Source organism: Callithrix jacchus, chromosome 13 (assembly GCF_049354715.1).
Source record: "Callithrix jacchus isolate 240 chromosome 13, calJac240_pri, whole genome shotgun sequence".
In the NCBI taxonomy this organism is placed as follows: domain Eukaryota; kingdom Metazoa; phylum Chordata; class Mammalia; order Primates; family Cebidae; genus Callithrix; species Callithrix jacchus.
In genome coordinates, this window is record NC_133514.1 from 21,634,075 (window position 1) to 21,652,939 (window position 18,865).

Consider the following 18,865-nt stretch of genomic DNA (forward strand, 5'->3'; position numbering starts at 1 on the left):
CCCTATTGTCAAAAATTGAAAGAGCTAGAGGAGCAAGATCAAAAAAACTCAAAAGCAAGAAGACAAGAATTAACTAAGATCAGAAGAGAACTGAAGGAGACAGAGATACAAAAAAACCTTCAAAAAATCAATGAATCCAAGAGCTGGTTTTTTGAAGAGATCAACAAAATAGACCACTAGCCAGATTAATAAAAAAGAAAAGAGAGAATAATTGAATAGATGCAATAAAAAATGATAAAGGGGATATCACCACCGATGTCACAGAAATACAAACTAGCATCAGAGATTACTACAAACAGCTCTATGCACATAAACCAGTAAATCTGGAAGAAATGGATAAATTCCTGGAAACTTGCACACTCCCAGGACTAAGCCAGAAAGAAGCTGAAAGCCTGAATAGACCAATAACAAGGTTTGAAGTGGATGCAGCAATTAATAGCCTCCCAACCATAAAAAGTCCAGGTCCAGATCGGTTCACAGCCAAATTCTACCAGATATACAAAGAGGAGCTGGTACCGTTCCTTCTAAAACTATGCCAAACAATACAAAAAGAGGGAACTCTCTCTAACTCTTTCTATGAGACCAACATCATCCTGATACCAAAACCTCAAAAAGCTTATCCTCCTTGATTGAGTAGGCTTCACCCTGGGGATGCAAGACTGGTTCAACATACGCAAGTCTATAAATGTAATCCATCACTTAAACAGAACCAAAGACAAAAACCACATGATTATCTCAATAGATGCAGATAAGGCCTTTGACAAAATTCAGCAATGCTTCATGCTAAAAACTCTCAATAAACTAGGTATTGATGGAATGTATCTCGAAATAATAAAAGCTATTTATGACAAACCCACAGCCAATATCATACTGAATAGGTAAAAACTAGAAGCATTCCCTTTAAAAACTGGCATGAGACAGGGATGCCCTCTCTCACCACTCCCAAAACCTCCTTAAGCTGATAAGCAAATTTGGCAAAGTCTCAGCTTACAAAATCAATGTGCAGAAATCACAAGCATTCCTTTACACCAACAACAGACAGAGAGCCAAATCATAAGTGAACTCCCATTTACGATTGCTACAAAGAGAATAAAATACCTAGGAATACAACTAACCAAGGATGTAAAAGATCTCTTCAAGGAGAACTACAAACCACTGATCAAGGAAATAAGAGAGGACACAAACAGATGGAAAAACATTCCATGCTCATGGTTAGGAAAAATCAATATTGTGAAAATGGCCATACTGCCCAAAGTAATTTATAGATTCAATGCTATCCCCATCAAACTACCATTGTCCTTCTTCACAGAACTGAAGAAAACCACTTTAAATTTCATATGGAACCAAAAGAGGGCCCACATAGCGAAGACAATCCTAAGCAAAAAGAACAAAGCTGGAGGCATCACACTACCTGACTTCAAACTATACTACAAGGCAACAGTAATCAAAACAGCATGGTACTGGTACCAAAACAGAGATATAGACCAATGGAACAGAACAGAGGCCTTGGAAGTAACGTCATACACCTACCTATCCACTAGTCATTCAGGAGCAGTTTGTTCAGTTTCCATGCAGTTGTGTGGTTTTGAGTAAATTCTTAAATTCTGAGTTCTAATTTTTTTATAACTCCCTTTATAGCAGTGGAGTTCTAATTTGATTGCACTGTGGTCTGAGAGACTGTTTGTTAGGATTTCCATTCTTTTGCATTTGCTGAGGAGTGATTTACTTACAATTATGTGGTCAGCTTTAGAGTATGTGCAATGTGGTGCTGAGAAGAATATATATTCTATGGATTTGGAGTGGAGTGTTCTGTAAATGTCTATTAGGTCCACTTGGTCCAGATCTGTATTCAAATCCTGGATAATCTTGTTGATTTTCTGTCTCGTTGATCTGTCCAATATTGTCAGTGGAGTGATAAAGTCTCCCACTATTACTGTGTGGGAGTCTAAGTCTCTTTGTAGGTAGTTAAGAACCTGCTTTATGTATCTGGGTGCTCCTGTGTTGGGTGCATATATATTTAGGATAGTTATCTCTTCTTGTTGCATTGATCCTTTTATCATTATGTAATGCTCTTCGTTGTCTCTTTTGATCTTTGTTGGTTTAAAGTCCATTTTATCAGAGACTAGGATTGCTACACCTGCTTTTTTTTTGCTCTCCATTTGCTTGGTAAATCTTCTTCCATCCCTTTATTTTGAGTCTGTGTGTGTCTTTTCGTGTGAGATGGGTCTTCTGAATAGAGCACACCATTGGGTCTTGACTTTTTAATCCAGTTTGCCAGTCTGTGTCTTTTGATTGGGGCATTTAGGCCATTTACATTCAAGGTTAATATTGTTATGTTTGAATTTGATCCTGTCATTTTGTTACTGGCTGGTTCTTTTGCCCATTAGTTGAAGCAGTTTCTTCATTTCTTTGTTGTTCTTTACCATTTGCTATGTTTTTTGCAGTGGCTGGTACTGGTTGTTCCTTTCCATGTTTAGTACTTCCTTCAGGAGCTCTTGTAAGGCAGGTTTTGTAGTGATGAAATCTCTCAGCAAGCAATTGCTTGTTGGTAAAGGATTTTATTTCTCTTTCACTTATGAAGCTTAGTTTGATCAGATATGAAATTCTGGGATGAAAGTTCTTTTCTTTAAGGATGTTTAATATTGGCCCACACTCCCTTCTAGCCTGTAGGGTTTCTGCTGAGAAATCTGCTGTGAGTCTGATGGTCTTTCCTTTGTGGGTGACTCGACGTTTCTCTCTGGCTGCCCTTAGGATTTTTTCCTTCATTTCAACCCTGGTAAATCTGATGATTATGTGCCTTGGGGTTGCTCTTCTTGAGGAATATCTTTGTGGTGTTCTCTATATTTCCTGGATTTGAATGTTGGTCTGCCTTGTTAGATCGGGGAAGTTCTCTTGGATAATATCCTGAAGTGTTTTCCAACTTGGATTCATTCTCCCTGTCATATTCAGGTATGCCAATCAAGCATAGATTAGGTCTTTTCACATAATCCCATATTTCTGGGAGGCTTTGTTTATTTCTTTTCAGTCTTTTCCCTCTAATCTTGCCTTCTCATTTTAGTTCATTGATTTGATCTTCTATCTCTGATATCCTTTCTTCTGCTTGATCGATTTGGCTGTTGAAACTTGTGCATGCCTTGTGAAGTTCTTGTGCTGTGTTTTTCAGCTCCATTAAGTCATTTATGTTCTTTTCTAAGCTGGTTGTTCTAGTTAGCATTTCACCTAACCTTCTTTCAAGGTTCTTAGTTTTTTTGCATTGGGTTGAAACATTGTCTTTTAACTCAGAGAAGTTTGTTATTACCCATCTTCTGAAGCCTGCTTCTGTCAATTTGTCAAACTCATTTTCTGTCTTGTTTTGTTTCCTTGATGGTGAGGAGTTGTGATCCCTGGAAGGGGAAGAAGGTGTTCTGGTCTTTGATGGTTTCATCCTCTTTGCACTCGTTTCTTTCCATCTTCATGGATTTATCTCCCTTTGATCTTTGAAATTGGTGATTTTGGGAGGAATCTCTGAGTGGACATCCTGTCTGTTGTGATTGGAGCTATATCTTTTTTGGCCTGTAGAGGCACTGCTGGGCTTCCTTGGATTCAGTCAGGTTGCTGGGTGGGTGGTCCTTCCCTAGTGTTTATTTGCCGGTGAGATTGGCCCCGCCTTCCCAATGGTGTCTTTCCTTCCCGAAGCTTGATCTTCCCGGTTGGGGTCAGACTGGTGTATTTGCTGCCAAGCTCTCTAGTGCAGGCTTCAGTTTGAGTTTTGTGGGGAGTGGGGCCTGCCAGGCCTTTTGGCCTGTTTCCCTGCTTTCAACTCTGCCTCTTTCTGTGGGATGGGTTGTTCTATCCCACAGGCATTGGTCCAAACTTCCACCCAGGTCCATGCCGACAACTTGCGGCACCAGGCGGGAGCCTTTGCTCAGATTTGCATCCACACCCCACTGCGCCCCTCAGTCTGGCAGGGCTCTTGTGGACCGTGGGTTGCAGGAGGGATAAGGTAAGCACAGGATCCAAATTGGAAAACCGAGGGGAAATCCCTGACCCTCCGAGCTGGCTGCACATTCCAGATGGTGACGTGCCCCACCTTGTCTCGGTTTGCCCTCCCTAGGTGGCTCTTGTCCTGCTTAGGCTCCTTCCCTGGGCTATTTTCAGAGTCCTACCAGTTCCACCGAAATGAACCCGACAACTGTCTTGGAATTGTGAAGTCCTCTAGCCCTCTGCATCTCATTCACTGGGAGCTACATTTTGGTGTTGCCTCCTCTCGGCCATCTTGGTGTGCCTCTTGGGTATTAGAAAGTCTTGTGATATGCACTGCCCTCCAAACACTGAGCTAAGGAAGGTGTTCATGATGGTTAACATTAGGTGTCAACTTGATTGCATTGTGCGATGCCTAGATAGCTCATAAGGTATTGTTTCTGGGTGTGACTGTGATGCTGTTGCTAGAGGAGATTAATTTGAGTCAGTGGATTGGGAGAGGAAGACCCACCCTCAAGCTGGGTGGACGCCAGTGAGGCTAGAACGAAGTAGGCGGGAGGTGAGGTAGGCTGGCTTGCTGAGTCTTCTGCCTTTCATCTTTCTTCTGTGCTGGATGCTTCCTGTCCTTAGACATCAGACTTCAGGTTCTTTGGCCTTTGGACTTACAACAGTGGATGGCCAGGGGCTCTCAGGCCTTCGGCCACAGGCTGAAGGCTGCACTGTTGGCTTGCCTGCTTTCGAGGCTTTTGGCTTGAACTGAGCCACTGCAGGCTTCCTTGTTCCTCAGCTTACAGACGACCTGTTGTGGAGCTGGGCCTTGTGATCATGTGAGCTAATTCTCCTTAATAAATAAACTCCCTGTCACATATACATCTATCCTTTTAGGTCTGTCTCTCTGGAGAACCCTAATACAGTGTTAGAAAGCCAAAAGGTGAGCATGTTTAATTTGGGGGCTTTTAGGCAATAGCACATTCCATGATTAAAAAAAGGATTGCTTGTATATTTGTAATAAACTCAAACTACACTGATAAACACCGCAAAACACAATAGTTGATATTTTTTGAGATCAGATGTCCCTTATTAAACCATCTGGTTGATTTTAATATAGCTATAAAAAGGATCTTTATTTAGAAAAGATTTCTAAGACATTTTGTGGCAAGTAATTATAAAACTTCTTAGCTCTTTCATTCTTAAATACTCCCTTGAAACAAATTTTGTTGATGTTTGTCTGCTATATTATTTCATGAAGAGCAAAAGAAAAATGAAATTAGCCTAATTAAAACACATTAACCAAACAGCTAGTATTGGCCAGGACTAACTACACTCAAGGCTCTCTCCCAAGCATTTCACATGGAGCAACATTTCATCCTTCCAGCAACCAGCGAGGGAAGGACCATTCGCTGTTTTCAGAGAAAGAGCTTGACGCACACAGAAGTTAGCTTGTCCACGGTCACATAGCAAGTAAAGGGCAGGCCAAAGCCAGGATGCAAAGCCACACAAGGCCACCTGGCTCCAAAGCCCCTGGGTGGAAGCCCGTGGGCGGCCCTGGAACAGCAGCAGGGCCTTCCTGGAGCCAGACAGCAGTGGGGAGGCTGCTCTGCCATACCTCGCCTCTCGCCTCCACTTCCTGCCCTAGGCTTTTCAGCAGCCCTGAGCACCACTTCTTCAGGGGACCGTCAGTGGAGAGAGGATAGGCTTAAGTTCATTTTTTACATAAATGCTTTTGGTGTTAAAACTTCCCAAATAAGGCCAGGTATGGTGGCTCATGCCTGTAATTTCAACACTTTGGGAGGCTGAGGTGGGAGGATTGCTGGAGGCCAGATGTTTGAGACCAGCCTGGGCAACATAGTGAGACCTTGTCTCTATATAAAATTAAAAAAAAAAAAAAAGGCTGGGCATGGTTGTGTGTACTTGTAGTCCCACTACTTGGGAGGCTGAGGCAGGAGGATTGCTTGAGGTCAGGAGTTTGAGGCTGTGGTGAGTTCTGATCGTGCCACTACATTCTAACCTAAGCGTAGAGTAAGACCTTATTTCTAAAAAACAGACTTCCTGAGTGAAAACATCTAATATTATATTGCTATGTAATACTGACCAGAGCCTAACTATGAAAAATAAAATCTTAAGGTCATGGAAGACATATGTCTTTTAAGAATCCATATTAGTAAAATTCATTACTCAATTCAATTATGCTGGATTTTTCCTGCTATATGCTTAGAAAAGAAGAAAAATGCACCTCTCTTCAAAAACTTGTAAGAATTCAAAGAAAGTTTTTAAAACTTCAAATTTTAGGATGATTTTTATTTACAAAACAGATTGAGTCTGTTTTACAAAAATTATAAAAAAATGACTCTTAAAAATAGAAATAGCTTCTCAGACTCTTGGGAACTACTTTTAAGCAACCGAGCAGTTAGAACTCAGATGGTTTTCTTCTTTGTAACAGCAACAGTGTGCCATGTCAGTTACTGCTGTGTGTCTTCTCCTAAAATTACACAGTCCCGAGCTGTCTCTGGCAGAAAGGTCTCCACTCAGGTCAGAGTCTGAAGGAGCAAGATCTTCTCATTAATGCAGAACCTGTGCAGAACCACCATCAGATTCTCTCCACAGCGGGAGACCTGGCGCTCCATGGCCAGGCGAAAGTCCTCCTTCACGCCTTTGGTGATGCCTCGAGTTACCGTGTGGTGCCTGAGGTCAGTGACAGGGAAACAGACAAAGACCAGGCATTAGCACCGGCATCACTGATCACTGCTACTTGGGTAGGAATAAAACCTGCCCCATATCTAAGTATAAGTTAAGATATTTTTAAAAGAACAAAAGAATAGCTGCCACCAACCAAACGTTCCAGCCCATTCCTTTTCAGAAAGACTTCAAACTAGTCAGACATCTTGCCCAGTCTATAAAAGATTATTCCAAACATTTAATTGTCCAATAAAATGCTACCTGCTTTGCCTTTGAATCCTTGAAGCTCTGTTATGCTTCCCTACTGCCGATTGGTACACAATTCAATAACTTAGGGCCAAATGGGTCTAGTCCATACTGGCTACAAAGGGCTTGTGCCAGCCAGGCCAGGAGACCCTCCAGAAATAGCAGCAAGGAGGAAGGAAACCCGAATGAGCCCATCACGCAAGTGAGCCCCTCCCATCGCCCCTGCAGCTGGTGCTCCCAGAAAGGTTCAGGGCTCTTGCACAGCCAGGGTCACAAGCACATCTGTTTCCCAGGGACACCAGAATAGGGAAGCTCCTCTAAATGCTGTGACCATCTAGACTCTCATGTGTTGGATAAAATGCAGGGGGAGCTGGGGTCCCAACACAGAACGTGGCAAAGGTCAGGAGAGAGGCGGGATCTCTGAGGACCAGAAGCAGTGGACTACATGGTCATAGGCTGTTTGGCACTCAGGGAGACCTGCACGTGTGTGGAAGGAGTGGTGGGGACACAGGCCAAAAAGGTCTCTATGCCCCAAAGGTTGTGCTTTAGAAAAAGAAATCACACATGAAATCCCAGGAAACAGAAGAAACAAAATGAAGAAAGGAAAAGAAAAATTGAGTAAAACTCAGTTAGTTCAGTTAAGAGGAAGGGAGTTTTACCTACTAGTTGAGCAATTTGGTGGACTTAGACAAGTAAGTCACCTCTGTTTCCCACCCTGCTGTCTAATTTCCCTTGCACAAAGTTTTAAGGATTGAAACTGAAGATTTTTATGTCCCTGGGCAAGATAAAAGTGTTGAAATTACTCTAAAAATGTGTCTGTTTTTAAAAACTTGTATTAATCATCATATAAATTAAGGACAACAGGAGTCACCAAGTTGTAAAATAACAGGAGGAAAAAAAATCCAGCTTTGTTACATAAGTAAAGCTATTACGGAATCTTCTGATGCTCATGGATATTTTAAAGAGCTACCGGGGAAAACAGCATAGAGTAAATGTGGCGTGGAGTAAATGTGCAGTCCTTTGTGAATCTCTCTCATCAAGTCTGGGTGGGAGCTCCATAGTTAGGACACAGCATCAGTGAGGTCCCACTGGCATAGATGTAAACCACTTATGCTGCCCTGAGATACTGCTCTTCTGGGTCCCAGGCTACAACTTCAAACGGGGGCCGACCCTCTGACCAAGTGGAGGTTACTGGCATTTGCAGTTAGCTAATGGCAAACCCTCCTTTTTTTACAACTCAGTTATATTTCTATTAGAGCCTCTATCACTCCAGTAAGTTTGGATAAAGAAGAGAATTAGTAAGGTTTTGTGGTTTAAGAAAAGGATAAACCAGCTAATAAATGTGACATTTTAGCCTATCACATAGTTTCAATTCAGAAAGGTAAGGTCTCAAAAAAACATCAGTAGCAGGAAGAAACCATACTCGTGCCTATTTAGATCCCAGGCAACTAATTGCTAATAGGACCATAATGACTGGTCACTCATATGAATATCTACAAATCAAAATGCACTTAAAATAAACGTCAGCATCTTTAAATATATATGACTGAAAGCCTTAAGGTTTTGTCAAGAGAATCACAGTACACCTGAGCTAATGTGCACTGAATTGAATACAGTTTTATATAGCTTTCATTTTTTTTTTCCAGATCCATAATGATTTTTAAATCGAACACAAACACACTGGCAACTTATGGAAAAAAATAAGAAATGTTACAATATTACAACCAGATGGTTTGCCAAAATGCAGAACAAAGTAAAAAATAAATAAAGCATGAAAAGAGCACTGAGGAACAAAGAGCTGAGAACCATGGGCAGTGAACATGTTGACAAACAGCACACTATGAGCGGGCGTTTATTCCACTTGGTACCTGTCAGCAGTCTGTATGCTGGGCTGAAGCACAGGTAAGAATTCCTGCTGCAGCAACCCCATGGGAGGGCTAGAAGGCCTTAAAAAAACAGCAAACAGCAGCATTCAAACACCCACACCGACTCACCCTGCACTGCAAAAACAACACTCCAGAGAAAATACACAAGACTGGAAGCAGACTAAACAGAAACTTGTTAACCTCAACAAGCCCCTGGCCACGGCTGGGTGTTTAAGGAGACTGGGGAGAAGCTAGCCAGCCCTCACTGCACCTGCTCCTGCTGGTGCATGTCCAGAGTCGTCTCAGTTCCTGGTCCCAGAGCTCAGCCCCCTTGTGATGTGGTATAAAAAGCGGCCAGGGAGGAAGAGGACGATGGAATGTAGTTGAATGGCAACAGGGGACAGGGGCAGCCTTTGAGAAGACACATTTTCAAAGCCAGCCTCTTTACTTTCCACTTTTCTCATGGTGTACCAGTCCCAGCATTCAGCCTGGTGATGGTTGGTAACCACCTTTAACAGGACTACAGACCCAGTGGAGAGAACTTTCCAAGAGGATTAAAGGGTCTGGCAAAGTTTTTGATTTAAAAAAAAAAAAAAAGGGTGAGTTTGAATTTCAAAAACGTATTGAGAACAGATGAGGGGAAAATAAGAGTCCGGGACCCATGGCTGTGCGGAATTCTGTAACAACAAAGATGTAGTGTATTAGCTGGCGATACACTATCATAAAACATTATCATTGACCCTATTCAGAGTATAAGTAGGACATTGTTTTCCATTTGAATCCACTCTAATACAACCAAGATACTGCATGTATCAGCATAGAAACATTTTTCTATTTTGAAATACTCAAGAGCAAAAGGTCTGCATAACAGATAGAGAGCTTCTCCCTCCGTTGAGTGAAGCACTGGGTGCCCTCATGTTGGTACTGTACCTGCTTGCATCCCAGATGCCACAGCTAAGGCGGACTCAGCCTTACCCCCGGGGAGGAGTGTACACTGCTCACAACATCTCTGCTACTCATCTGGAGGGACCACCCAAAAGGTCTGGAATGGCTTCAGAGAATTTGTTTGGAACCCAAAGGGAAAAGGAATTGACATTGTTTAATGAAGATTCCAACCATTCCTCAGTTAGGAAGAGCTCTCTGTCTTAAGCAATGTGCTTCTACCATGTTAATTTAGGCATAAGTAATTAACCTTGAGATTCACACAGTGAAGACTGGGCAAATCCCTACAAGGTCAGATTGCTAGGGAATAATCCCTATTCTGGCTTCCAAACTGAAACTGCAGCTTTTCTAAGGGGCTTGTCTTCTACAGAAAGTTAGAAGAAAGTAAGGGTTATGCCAATCAACGTGGGGCAGCCTAGAGTTATCCCTTAAAAGTTAGAAGTGCATGATGGGTGTCCTTTACACAAACAGTTCCAAACACCCTTCCCTATGATACTAGCTGGTACCCAGCACTCCCCTGCTCTCATTCCTCATCCTAGGGATTGTCCGCATGGACTTAACGTCACTGTTCAGCTCAGTAGAAACTGGTCAAAGAATGGTTCAGTACAATGAAGACTGAGGTTCAACTGTTGATTTTTTGACAGTCCATCTCTCACACTTGCACAAACAGTTAAGCATTCTCAAGGTAAAGTGATAGTCATCTGTAGGTTTAATGCTATCTACACAGACTTGGGTACCACTATGGCTGTCTCTATATTAATTCGTATGGTGACTTCTGATGAAAAGTAACTAAACAGCTTTATTCAGGGTGTATTTGTATATCCAGTTTCAAAGTCTAGAAAGCAAATCACAATATGAAAGGGGTTACCTGGGCTCCCGTATCCAAAGATAATCTTTATCCCCAAACACTGTTAAGAATATTTGGAACAACACAGTTATTCTTCCCAAAGTTTCAATTCACGATCTTAGAAAAATAAATGGAGACGGGAAGATGCCAGTCCTTGTCCATCCTGCTTAAGCAACCCAATGCAGAAAGGGCTCGTGTATTTTTAAAGCGAGCATCATTCTTTTATTTTAAAAGTTTATAATTTAATAATAGTAAGATAAGGGAAAAAAATAAAACTTAATCTTTCCATTCTTCAGAATGGATTCCATGAGACCCTATTCCTGCTAGACTTAAAAAGAAATGTTTGTTATGCAGCTAATTACTAAGGTTACAGAAATCTAAAATGAACATTTCTTCTTTCCCTAGACATTTTCCTAAGACTATCAAGATAGAACAAGATATGGTTTTGCTTTCAACAACTGAAAATTAGTTTCTTCCACAATTGAGGGAAAAAGAAAAATGTTTGTAGCTTTAGTGGTACTTTCTTCTCGCTCAGGGTTCAGTCTCTTGGAGAAACTCTAACACTGACTTACAGACACACTGAATGTGCAGGAAGCAAAGGAGGAAGTATGAAAATAAAACTTCACGTGGCATTTACAGCAGAGAGGATATATTACCCAAACTACAATGAGGATTGAAGGAGAGAAGCAAGATTTATGAGCTATTTAAAAATCATAAATGGTCACTAATTTGGCATTTTCATCTGGGCCAACCCGGAATTTTAGTAACATCCTGTGGGTGAGGGGAGGATGATGGAGACCAACCACTGGCACCATCATTTCTTGACTGGTGTGTTCCCAGAGGCACTACACCTGGCTATTTTATTAATACTTCGTATTCTATGAGTAATGAGGATTGCATAGGAGGGCTTCATAGTTTATTAAGTCTGTAGTTTTTTCTAAAGAATTTTTCTAACTCAGCACAATTTTAATTAAGTACAGCTGTTTTTTTTTTTTGAGGTGGAGTTTTGCTCTTGTTGCCCAGGCCGGAGTGCAGTGGTGCTGTCTTGCCTCAGTGCAGCCTCTGTCTCCCGGGTTTAAGCAGTTCTCCTGCCTCAGCCTCCTGAGTAGCTGGAATTACAGGCACCTGCCACCATGCCCAGATTAATTTTTTTTTTTTTTTTGTATTCTTAGTAGAGATGGGGTTTCACCATGTTGGCCAGGCTGGTCTCTAAATCCTGGCCTCAGGTGATCCACCAGCCTCCACCTCCCAAAGTGCTGGGATTATAGGTGTGAAGCTACCTTGCCCAGCCACTCAGCTGTGAGTGCCTTAATTAAAGGCACTCTGTGCCTAATCAGAAACTTACAGAATCACCCTGTAAATTTTTTAAAAGAAAAAATATCATGAATGAGACTTTTGTTTGTGAAAAAGTTATAATCATGACAAAAATACCCCAATTTAAGCAAAGTGTTTGAGAAATGTAGTTAAGGAAATTCGAGTCTTTCAAAAGGTACCCAGAATCAAACTGACTGTCAAAACGGAGACCAGGTTCAAAGTCCTTTGTATTAAATTTTTGATAGGTATAGACATTTACAAATACTTCATACAAAGACACAAAAGGTGAGCACTCAGTATGGAAGAGCAAAAGAGAGCATACTTACTTGATCAGCATTCCTTGATTGGGTAGTAATTCCAGATGAATTTTCCCACCTTCCTGAGTTCTCAAGTAGGCAAATTCCTCCAGCATATCAATATCTGCAGGCCAGATTCAGGTTAACCACACGTAAAACAAGGTGCCAGTTCTCTCTGATGAAGAAATGGGGTCTCGGCAATTGAATAACTTGCCCATCACCATCCCACTATCTGCAGACTCCATATTTGAACCTAGATCTGTCTGATTCCAAAACCTGATTCTTTTTTTTGTTAAGACAGAGTTTTGCTCTTGTTGCCCAGGCTGGAGTGCAATGGCGCAGTCTTGGCTCACCACAACCTCTGCCTCCCACGTTGAGCGATTTTCCTGCCACAGCCTCCTGAGTAGCTGGGATTACAGGCACCTGCCACCATGCCAGGCTAATTTTATATTTTTAGTAGAGACGGGGTTTCTCCATGTTGGTAAGGCTGGTCTCGAACTCCCAACATCAGGTGATCTGCCCACCTCGGCCTCCCGAAGTGCTGGAATTATAGGTGTGAGCCACCGCACCCAGCCTCAAAAACATGGTTCTTACACCCACCAAACTCCCTTGTACAGATAACTCTTGGCATGAGACATGCCAGGCTAAAGGGATGTATTATGGATGATAATTAAATACTACATGGTTGCAAGGGCAAATTTTTTTTTTTTTTTAAATAAGAAATGAGAGACGTGAAAGAGTAGGGAGGATCATTTGGTATTACAGAACATGAAATTCACAAAAATAAAATGATTACTTCTTCATACCTGGGGTACAAGGATTTTTAGATGCATCAGGGGAGGAAGCTTCTGCAAGTCACCCAAATTTTATGCAAAATGTCGATGACATTCATATATGCATTTTTCTAGTGAAAAATTATATAACTTTCATCAGATTCTCAGAAGATACCTGTCCTAAAAAAGGTTAAAAACTATTATTTTGGTCTGGCAGGGTAGTGCATGCCTGTAGTCCTAGCTACTCAGAAGGCTAAGGCAGGAGGTCTCTTGAGCCTAGGAGTCTGAGGCTGTAGTGTGCCATGATCACGCCATGATACTTGGGCCTGGGTGACACAGCAAGGCCCTGACTCTAAAAAAATAAAATAAAAACTGGCCAGGTGCGGTGGTGCACACCTGTAATCCCAGCACTTTGGGAGACCGAGGCAGATAGATCACAAAGTCAAGAGATGGAGACCATCCTGGCCAACATGATGAAATCCTGTCTCTACTAAAAATACAAAAATTAGCTGGGCGTGGTGGTGTGGGCCTGTAGTCCCAGCCACTCGGGAGGATGAGGCAGGAGAATCACTTGAACTTGGGAGGTGGAGGTTGCAGTGAGCCGAGATCACGCCACTACACTCCAGCCTGATGACAGAGCAAGACTCCATCTCAAAAAAAAAAAAAAAAAAATGAAAAAGATTAAATAAAAAAATAAAAACTATTGCTGTGGGCACCTGAACAAGAATATCATTTATATTCCTTGCAATTCAAAAATAATTGGTAAGATAAGCAATGAAGTAAAAACACTCAAACTGATAAATAACCTTTAATTCAAAGGTCTTTCCCTAATAAACAGTGTGAAGTAGAGCATTACCTAACATTAGAAGCAGCTCTTGGGCTGTGCAGCATCTTTGGTGGGTACTCATTGGGAGATAAGACAGCTGTGGCAGGGTGCCCTAACAAGAGATTGCAGGGCACAGCCACCATTCCGAGAGGCCACAGGAGGCATGCTTTTGATAAGATGGAAGAAGAGCAACTATTAATATTATATCCATAGCTAAACCGGCCAAGCTGGACCTATCAGCAACCTGTAGGCTATTACTGTAGGCATCTTGGCCTTCTTAGAAGCCAGCTAGCAGTGGAAAATGGAAGAGGGTTGTGAGATTCCCAATTCTTGAATCATGTCTTTTACGACTTTCACAAGATCAACTGCCACAGCCCCGGTTTTAATCCCCATTCCTTCTCTTCCCCCCAAAATAGTAAAAATCATTATTTCTATCCAGAATGGTTCATTCATTTTTGAACATGTATTCAATGTAAAAAAAATCAGAATGTGTTATGCTTAACCAAGAAAAAAAGGATACTTGTAACGTAATTGAAAAAATTCTCATATTGGAAATTTCCTTGTTGGCAAATTTTATTGACAGCTTTCAGGAAAAGGTTCTCGCCCCGTGGCCACTCTTGCTGAAGCAACACAATCACATGCCCCAGCGCCATGTCATCTCTGTTGTCTGTGAAAGCTCTAAGCTGCAGGACAAAGATTTATACAAGACAGAAGGAAAAGGAAGTCACAGGTTTATCTGAAATACACCAAACATCACTTTCTGAAAACAAGATCTATATGCAAATGTGTGGTAAAGGTCATTAGAGTAAGAAGGAAACAAAGGCATGAGGAAAAGGCTGGTAAACATCACAGCTGCCTTCTAAGGAGGGTGGATTCTAACCATCTTTGGGTAGAAGCCTCAGGCTCCCTCTGGGCTGTGCACAGCTGCTGGCAGTGTGTGTAGATGGGAGTTAGACACAGGTGGGCCTGAAGCTTTTGCATATGGGTAGAGAACACTGATTCATCCTGTGTAAGGGAGGAGTGACTCTGGAGATTTATTTGAAGGGGAGCAGATGAAAGCAGAAGGTGGGCAACAGACCATCCAGGAGAGAACTATTCGGAGAGAACATGGGACTGGGGAGAAAGAAAGGCAGCGAGCTACAAGGAAATAAGCACTAGCGTGAACTAGAGAAATGGTCAAAGGAGGTTTGTTTTAAACGAGCAACTTATGCATAAAATCATACTTTATATTTTTTCTGTTGTCCCAAGTGATAGGGATGAGGAGTTAAGTCTGGGAGTTACTGCACTAAAGTGGAGACCCAATGTTTTACTCTCTGGCCAACAAACCTTTAAACAATTAAGCCTCCCTTCTCTAAGGCTCTGCTCTCTACCTGCAGCCCAGGGCCTTGTTCTTTCAAGTCCTAGAACTTTCTCAACACTGTTGGGTTGTTAGTGGTGTTGATCTCAATACCTAACACGCTTCATCTAGCACATCTTTACAATGACAAACTCATCATCCCTCTGTGAACCCAACTGCCATTTGTATTCTCTTTCTTTGTACGTAATACATTCATAAAATATTTACCGAACTCACTACAAAAGTACAGGTTATTTGCATATCTGTCCCACTATTACACTTTTTGAGGATGGGGAGAATTTCCTACTTCTCTGCCTAGTGCAGTCACTATTTAAGATTTGTTAATTACTAGCCCATGAGCTTTTCTAACTGTACTGGCCTGCCCTTGAAAGCACAAACTAACAATCCTTAACAAGGCTCTCATGTTTTCAAGTCATAGAATAATATTTGAAATTAAATTTTTTTCAAGCTCATCAAGTTTAAGCTTACCTTAAAACAGGCTAACATTAAATGCAGGCAGTATGGCATAATAGCCTTGCTGGTACAAGGCAGGAGCTTCAGATCCAAACCTAACAGAAGTCCACAATGTTATGTTAATGTCCATTATTATCAAAGAAAAAGGCTTTGAAAGACAAATGTTTACATTGTTTTCATTAAAACAAAAACAAAAACAAGAAAACAAAAGGATACACAACTGTCACATGAATTCAATTATAGCTGAAACACAATTATACTTTATGATGGTGAAACTGGCTTTTGATAGTCTCTAGATTTCATTTATCGATATTCTTTCCTAAACTTGTTTAAATACTTTTAATGATAAAATATTTTAAATATACAGAAAATTATATAGAGAGACTATGATAAACGCTGGTGTGCTTACCACTCAGCTTCAGGAAATGTTAATATTTTAATTTTAAACAATTCTATTATAAATGATCACACAATTAGTTACAGCCTATTGTGTATCCTCCTCTGATCCCATTCTTTTCCATCCCAGAGGTAGCCATAATTCTGAAGGCAGTGGTGGTCATTCCTATCGAATATTACACACTTCTACCACAGAAGTTTGTATTTATAAACAACACTGGATTGTTTTGCATGCTTTCAGTCTGCTATATAAATGGTGTCATAGTGTATGTATCCTTCTGCAAACTGCTTTTTCTACTCAACTTCATGTGGTTCAGATTTATCAGTTGATCAATATCAATGCATGTAGCTCCCGTTCATTCATTTTCAGTGTTATATAGTATTCTGTTGTCTACATATATCGTAAATGATGCATCCATTCTTTTTTTGGTGGAAGTTGACATTTCCAATTTTTCACTATTACAATGTTAAATATACATTCTTACATATTCTTGTACATTTATGGAAATAACTATAAACAATGGCTTTCAAAGCAAGATCCCAATCTTTTCTTTGTGGTCTGTGTTCTTTACAGCTGCTATCCTTCTCTACTCATAGGCAAGTAGCAAGAAATAAATACATTTTTTACATGGGATCCTGTACACACATACTTACATAATGTGATATATCCAAAACAAAAGGTGCATTAAATAATAGTCTCTCTTCTTATCTGAGATGTCTTTTAAAAATATTATTAAATCCTATCTCATTGTAAAAGAAAAATTGGGGTTGAAACTCATGACCCAGTAAATGAAGACTCATAGCTTGAAAAACATTTAATCTAAGCTATATAACTGGGAGGTGAGGTATATATAATAATTAGGTAATTAATGTGAAGTTGGTTTCCAGAATGGTTGCACGACTTTGTACACCTCCCAGAAGCACATGGGCACTGTGTTCCTTCACATCCTAATGGGCATTATTATCTCTTCAACTTTTGCATTCTGATGTGTGTGAAATGGTAGGTTACTGCTTTAATCTGAATTGCCCATATGACTAAAGGTTTAGAATCTTTTCAAATAGTTTTTGGCCATTTGGATTTCTGTTCCTGTGAATGTATTGCTCCTGTCCTTTGCCTATTTTTCTATGTGCGTTGGTTAATTGCTTCCTATTGGTCTGAAGGAGCTCTTTCAAAACTCTGGATGCTAAGTTTTTGTTGATTTAATGTGATAGAGAATTTTCTGGCAGTCTATGGCTTATCTTTTCACTCTGACTATAACAGCTGTTGTTGGTATTTTAATTTTAATGTGATCAAATTTACTAATCTTTCTTTTTTTAAATTTTCTTCTAAAAGTTTAGAAGTTTTGGAGTTTTTGCTTTCACATTTCAACCTTAAAATGTAGAGGATGTCTATGTAGTGTGAAGGGGGGGGAATCTTATTATTTTATTGTCATTTTTTACATTTGGAAAATAAACTGTTCTAGTGCCACTTACTGAATAAATTCATTCATCCCCCACCGAATTTTAATGTCATGTATTTCTCAGTTTTCTATGCTGTTCCATTGGTCAATCCCTGTGCCAATACTACCCTATCTTAATTACTAAAACTTGGAAAAAATAAGTCTTGACATCAGCTAGGTCACTCTTATCCACCTGATTGGTTTCCGGAAGGTGTATAAAGTCATGGAAATCAAGTTAGCACTACCAAGTTGAACATGTCATTATCTAATAATTATAAACCTGGCCTCTTACTTGTACACCTGAGATCAGTGTTTCTCAAGCTGTGAGTCTTCATCTACAGGGTCATGAGTTTCAACGACAAACTTTCAGTTCTGCAGAAATACTTAATTTTCAAAGAAGCCTGGGCTAGATTTTTTTTTAACCATTTGTTATAGAAAACTTAAAACATATACAAAGTAATCTGCTGTAGCAGAACTGGATGAAAAGTCTTTCCTTTCCCTACTGAATTACTCTGATGCCTTCATTGAAAATCATTTGATCAATAAGCAGGTCTACTTCTGGATCTTCCATTCTTATATCAATATTTTGTCAACTCTGTCTTGATTATTATGCTTGTATATTAAATCTTGTTGTTATGTAGTATAAGTCACTTGTGCCTTTTTTAAAACTGTTTTGACTGTTCTAGATTATATAATATTTTCACTGACATTTTAGAATCACTTTGTGAACTTCTACCAAAAAACCTACAAAAACCATAAAGTCTGCTGTAATTTTGGTTGACATTTTATCTAACCTATAGATACATTAGGAGAGAACTGGCACCATAATAATAATTGAATCTTCTGATCTAGAAACATGATCTATCCATTTTCAAACATCTTTAATTTTTCTCAGAAATGCTTTGTGATATTCAAAGTGGAGGTTTTGCACATTTTTTGTTAAATTTGCCTCTAAATATTTTATGGGTTTTTTTTTGATGCTATTAGAAATGGTATCTTAAAAAATTCATTTTCTAACTGATTATAAAAATTGAACTGAGTTTTTATACACTGAAGTGTCTTGGAAATTTTTTTTTCTTTTTTGAGACAAGGTCTCACTCTGTCACCTAGGCTGGAGTGCAGTGGAACAATCTTGGCTCACTGAAATCTCCGCCTCCCAGATTCAAGTGATTCTCCCACCTCAACCTCCTAAGTAACTGGGATTAAAGTTGTGTGCCACTACACCTGGCTAACTTTTGTATTTTTAGTAGAGATGGGGTTTTACCGTGTTGGCCAGGCTCGTCTCAAATTTCTGGTCGCAAGTGATCCATCTGCCTCGGCCTCTCAAAGTGCTGGGATCAGAGGCGTGAGCCACCACACCCGGCCTTGAGAATTTGTCAGATTCCCTCAAGTTTTCTACGCAGCCAAATATGTAACTGTGTTGGTTTCTTGAGACAGGCAAATCTTTCTCTGTTGCCAGGCTGCAGTGAAATGAT

General features: G+C 40.4%; 1 protein-coding gene across 13 annotated transcripts in view; it reads right to left on the reverse strand.

Moving 5' to 3' along the window:
• Positions 1 to 6,237: 6,237 nt before the first annotated feature.
• INTS10 (integrator complex subunit 10) overlaps positions 6,238 to 18,865 on the reverse strand; it is a 33,335-nt gene continuing 20,707 nt past the window's right edge. Inside the window, exons 14-19 of one of the 13 annotated variants that reach the window (XR_013525549.1) lie at positions 15,571 to 15,650; positions 13,776 to 14,428; positions 12,953 to 13,050; positions 12,177 to 12,270; positions 9,019 to 9,424; positions 6,238 to 6,642 (exon numbers count right to left, since the gene is read on the reverse strand). Coding sequence is in view for 3 of the 13 variants with exons in the window: in XM_008979196.6 (XP_008977444.1) it covers positions 6,486 to 6,642; positions 8,751 to 8,828; positions 12,177 to 12,270; positions 14,266 to 14,428; positions 15,571 to 15,650 (572 nt within the window). In the remaining 10 variants the exon portion in view is untranslated. Of the gene's footprint in view, positions 6,643 to 8,750; positions 8,829 to 9,018; positions 9,425 to 9,677; positions 9,799 to 12,176; positions 12,271 to 12,952; positions 13,100 to 13,775; positions 14,429 to 15,570; positions 15,651 to 18,865 lie in introns of all 13 variants that reach the window. The other 12 variants (XR_013525545.1, XR_013525548.1, XR_001906809.4 and 9 more) reach the window with 12 other exon arrangements.